Here is a 4,784-nt window from a genome sequence, read left to right as displayed (position 1 = left end):
CCTGGGAGTTTGAGGGTTCTGCACAGTATCTGTGCTGTTCCTAGAACTGCACTCTTCTGGAACGAGATGTCTGATGTATTTCCTGGGAGCTGCTGTAACCACTCTTAAAGTTTGGCGGTCACTGCCCCGAGTGCCCCAATGGCCACGGTTAACACTGATGCCTTGACCTTCCAGGCTTTCTCCAGCTCTTCTCTGAGCCCCTAGTATTTCTCTTTCAAGTTCCTTTTTCCTGAAGTTGCAGTCACTTGGTGTTGCTATGTCAACCACAATGACTTTCCTTTGCTTTTTGTCTACCACCACAATGTCCGTTTGGTTTGCCATTTTATATATATATATATATATATATATATATATATATATATATATATATATATATATATATATATTGTAACCTCATAGGATTTCAGAAAACAAACAACTTCAACAGTTCTTGCTTTTAAAATAAAAAATAAAAATTAACTTTTATTTATCCCTGGAAAAATATGGCTTCCATTATTCATTCAAAGTCAAACATTAATGGCATCCTTGGCCATGGTAGCTGTATATAAAACATTATCACTATAAAATATTTTTTCTTTTGTTTCACAATTCTCAAAAAAAAAAAAAAAACAATCAACAGGAACCAAAGAAATATTATCTTTTTCTCTGGAGAAAAAAAGATATCTTTTAAATGTCTAATTTACACTTTAGTTTACTAAGCTTAAAAAGTCTTAAAATAAAACCCTGATTAGGAAATCCCTTATTTCAAGAAACTGGCGAGTAATCAAAGCTCAAGTGCTTAAACAAGATTGGAAACACACTACCCAAAAATACAACAAAACAAGCATTTACAGTTACAGCTCCCTCATGACTGAGTTCATTACATGAACCAGATGCTGCTGGCTCACAATTAACCCTGCTCTAATTTAGGCACAGTTACCTTGTGCAACTCTGAATCTCTGCTTTTCATGTTTACACATTCTGCCTGCAAGACTCCTGTACAAATCGGTGTCGAAATCAAGATTTAATGCACAGCAGACCGTATCGGGCCTGTCTGTCTGTAAAGCCTTTTTCGGCAGGTAATCAAGCTGATGGGCTGCAGGAGCATTACAGGAAAAACAGGAGGTGGGGGCAAAAAGCATGCTTGATTTATAAATACTCTAAGCAATATTTCCAACTGTCCCATTCATAAATTGCTGGACAGTTTGAAGAGGAAATGTAGCAGCTAGATGTACCAACTTCATATGAAAATCTGTCTAAGATTTTTGACTTTTAAGGTTCTTTTTCTTCCCTTTTAAAGTTATGTTTCATATACCTAACTGTACAAGTGAATCTCAATGAAGGAGAATACAATTAAAGTTAAAAAAACAATATTGTGGATTTGATTGAAATTGTTTTAATTTAAATTATCACATTCTAATCAATTCTAATAAAACAAAAAACTCACATTTTATATAGATTCATCTACCGTATTTTCTGGATTATAAATCGCTCCGGATTACATGTCGCAACAATCAAAATGCATAGGTCGCATTTTAGGGGGAAATTTATTTGATTAAATCCAACACCCAGAACAGACATGTCATTTTGAAAGGGAATTTAAAATAAAAATAGAATAGAGGCAACAACCGGCTTAATAATTGTACAGTAAGCTAACTTTATCGTCTGTGTCCCTTTTAAACAACTCCACCAACTCCAAATTTTCTTTTTGCGGCTCGATTACCGTTTTTGGCCGCATATTTTTCTACTTGCAGCTTGTAATTTGCAGGATAGGATTTTCTTTTAAGTGCCATTTTTGTTAAGCCTTTCTCAGTTGTTTTCATAAGTTAACGGCAATGTTGAAATTATCAAAACATGCCTAGAGCGCCCTCTTGCGTTTTGGTGTGAAAATAATGTTAAATTATATAATAATGTTTTAATAATTTCACGAATAACTCCCTCAAGAGTATAAGTCGCACCCCAGTCCAAACTATGAAAAAAACTGTGACTTATAATCCGGAAAATACGGTACAATAAAGCTCAATTGATTTCTGTTATTCTTAATTATGTCAGCAGTTGGAGTTTGATGTCCTCTAGAGTATATAACACTTGACTGTGGACATTATAAACCATCTTTTATTAATAAAATGGCTAATTTGTTTTAAAACTGCCTTCAAAAAAAGGGTATTAAAGTCCCCTTTGCACATTTTTTTCTGTATTTTTTTCCTTCCACTTAATTTTCCATTAATATGCTTGAAGACAACGAGCTTCTTTTTGGAATACCCTTCTTGTGGACATGTCAGTGACTGCTAACATGACCTTTGTCCAGAAAACAGTCTTTCCAGTGATCCTGTAGGCCAGGTGTTTGGTGTTGGAGGAAAATTTTAGCCTGCAGATTTTATAAAGCTCACTTTATAAAAAAAAAAACAGAACCCGTATTTCACACACTGTGAGCCATACTCATTAAAATTAATTGAAATAAATGGTTGAAATGTCAGTGTGTATGTGTAATCAATCTATATAATGAGTTTTACTTTTTAAAGGGAATTACTGAAATAAATTATGTTTGCAGTGATATTCTAAATTATTGAGATGCATCTTCATTTGCTAGTTTCAAATTTTTTTTTTCCTGAAAAGCACAACGATTCTTCCTAAAATCCCTTTTCCCATAATAATTTTTCATCAAACCATGAGAACCTGTTTACGACTTCCCCACTCGACTCTCATTTTCCAACATCAATCCATTTCATGCCTTCAAGGCCCAGTTAGACATTTACTCTCCCTTAAACTGATTTTTCTCTTCATCTATTTTTCTCTCTCTCCACCCGCCTCTCGTCCTTCATCGCCCTTCCAGCAGCTTCATTTTTCCTGGAAGCCCAGCTGGATCAGCGTCTGCATCAGAGCAGAGTCCTCCACAAACCTGGCGTCCACATTTTCATTCTCCTCGAAAGGGTTCAGAGCTGTTCAAGAAAAGAACACCTTAACTTCCTGCTCCTCTGTTTTGAAAAATGCTTTAAAGACCTTTCCGGCAGGATATACAGGTATACTTTACCTTGTGACTCGATATCTGAGAGCATTTTAGCCAGATAGGTTAGAGGCAGAAACTCTGGTTTGAAGCCAGGTTTGTCTCTCCAAGTGAATGCAAATCCCTGAGGGGGAGAAATATTTTATAAAAGTAAAATATATCTGTTTTGTAAGGTACACATTAAGACTTCTCTATAGCAACACCTGAGAGAAGTCATAATAACTCATCTTACAGATAAAGCTGGCTGAAAGTTTAGTCTTTAGAAGCTATATACCCCTGATATATCAGTATTATTTATTTTCTAGGTTTCTTTACTGCAGGAAATATATGCAGCCTCTGTTGGAAACTCTACTGTTACCTTATTCTTGTTGTGTTTCTCCAGCAGCATCTTGACATAATCTCTTGAGATTGAGGCTGAGCTGACAGGATGATCCCACATATGGTATATCCTCTGCTCCATAGGCTACACACACAGACAAAAAAAATACTTTACATTTTAGGCATGTAGCTCATACTTTCACCAGTAATAGGGAGTGAAAAAAAGATTTCCCCAAGGCTGTGAACAGCTGTCCCTTTCTATTTGAGCAAATGGAAGGCAACAGTGTTATCGAAGGGGGGACTGCTAATGAGGGGTCTTGGGGAAATTGTTCTATTTTTGGAGACACCAAAAAAGCACAACAGTCATAAATCAAACAGACAAAAAAGGGAGGATACAGTACGGTGACATGCTTATTTTTTTCTTTTCAAAATGCAAGAAAAGATTATGGTTAAAAAGCTGCTCAATCACATCAAATGGATTAGTCTTGGCATTTTACCTCATTGTGTTGTTTTGGTCCCAGATTTGACATTTTTAGTAGCTCTCAGCATTTCATGTCATCGTAAAATGTGTATAAATGTAGCATGACAAAATCATTCACTCGGTTGCATTGTTTACATTTAAAGCATTTGTGTTAAAAATTGACCTTTTCTATTAATGAGCTTTAGATTGTAACTGGTCTTAATTAGCTTAAGAAAACCTTTTTATTAGGATGTGCTCTAAGGTATTAAAGGGATTTTGCTGGTTTACACATGAGTAAACAAATCCTTTTTAGAGATATAATTACTATTGCAAGACAAAATTGAAACTCTTAGTTCAACAGGTTTCTTGCTTGTCATTGACTTCATATTTCAATGTTTGCATTTTATTCTTTTATTTTGATTGTTCATTTTTATCTTCTAAGAAACTGAGCACCTACGTCTTGATCCTTAAATATTTAACATAAGGTATACTTAATGAATAATGCAACGTTTTTCCTTTCCTTTTTTATTTCTTTTTGCACATGCATTAGGTGGGCTACCATTGAGCTAAAAAGATTACTGCACAAATTTTAAGAGGTAAAAATTCCATTGAAATGAAAGGATCTTGTATGATACTTGCAGACGAAGAATTGTCGTAAAAGGAAGATGAGGTTCTAAGTCATGATGTTGGAGCTAATTATAAGAATAATTATTTAATTAATAACTATGGTTATACTAGTTTATACTTTTAGAGCATTTATTATAGGCCGACTATCTCAAAGTGCTACAAACAAAAGTCAAAATAAATAATTATGCCAAAAAAACTTCAAAGTCAAATATAAAAAAAATAAATCTTAAAGCTACAGTGTGTAACTTTTAGCGACATCTAGCGGTCAGACTGCAAACTGCAGCAACATGAACATCTCCCCCCCCACCGCTTCTCCCCCCCCAACAGTACGGCGAGCGTTACGGGACAAAATGTCTTCCACGACGTCCGCATCACCTACCTTCTCAAGTGATGAGG

At 35.2% G+C, this 4,784-nt stretch overlaps 1 protein-coding gene across 1 annotated transcript in view; it reads right to left on the bottom strand.

The window, feature by feature from the left end:
* Positions 1 to 533: 533 nt before the first annotated feature.
* The window catches only part of gsap (gamma-secretase activating protein), a 48,765-nt gene continuing 44,514 nt past the window's right edge, over positions 534 to 4,784 (bottom strand). Inside the window, exons 30-32 of the mRNA XM_015388262.1 lie at positions 3,342 to 3,446; positions 3,011 to 3,107; positions 534 to 2,918 (exon numbers count right to left, since the gene is read on the bottom strand). Of these exons, the coding sequence (XP_015243748.1) occupies positions 2,818 to 2,918; positions 3,011 to 3,107; positions 3,342 to 3,446 (303 nt within the window). The 3' untranslated portion in view covers positions 534 to 2,817. The remainder of the gene's footprint in view (positions 2,919 to 3,010; positions 3,108 to 3,341; positions 3,447 to 4,784) is intronic.

The sequence above is a fragment of the Cyprinodon variegatus genome, unplaced genomic scaffold, assembly GCF_000732505.1.
Source record: "Cyprinodon variegatus isolate N-32 unplaced genomic scaffold, C_variegatus-1.0 Scaffold418, whole genome shotgun sequence".
Classification (NCBI taxonomy): Eukaryota; Metazoa; Chordata; class Actinopteri; order Cyprinodontiformes; family Cyprinodontidae; genus Cyprinodon; species Cyprinodon variegatus.
The sequence above is the reverse complement of the archived record's forward strand: the minus strand, read 5'-3'. Positions and strand labels throughout refer to the sequence as shown.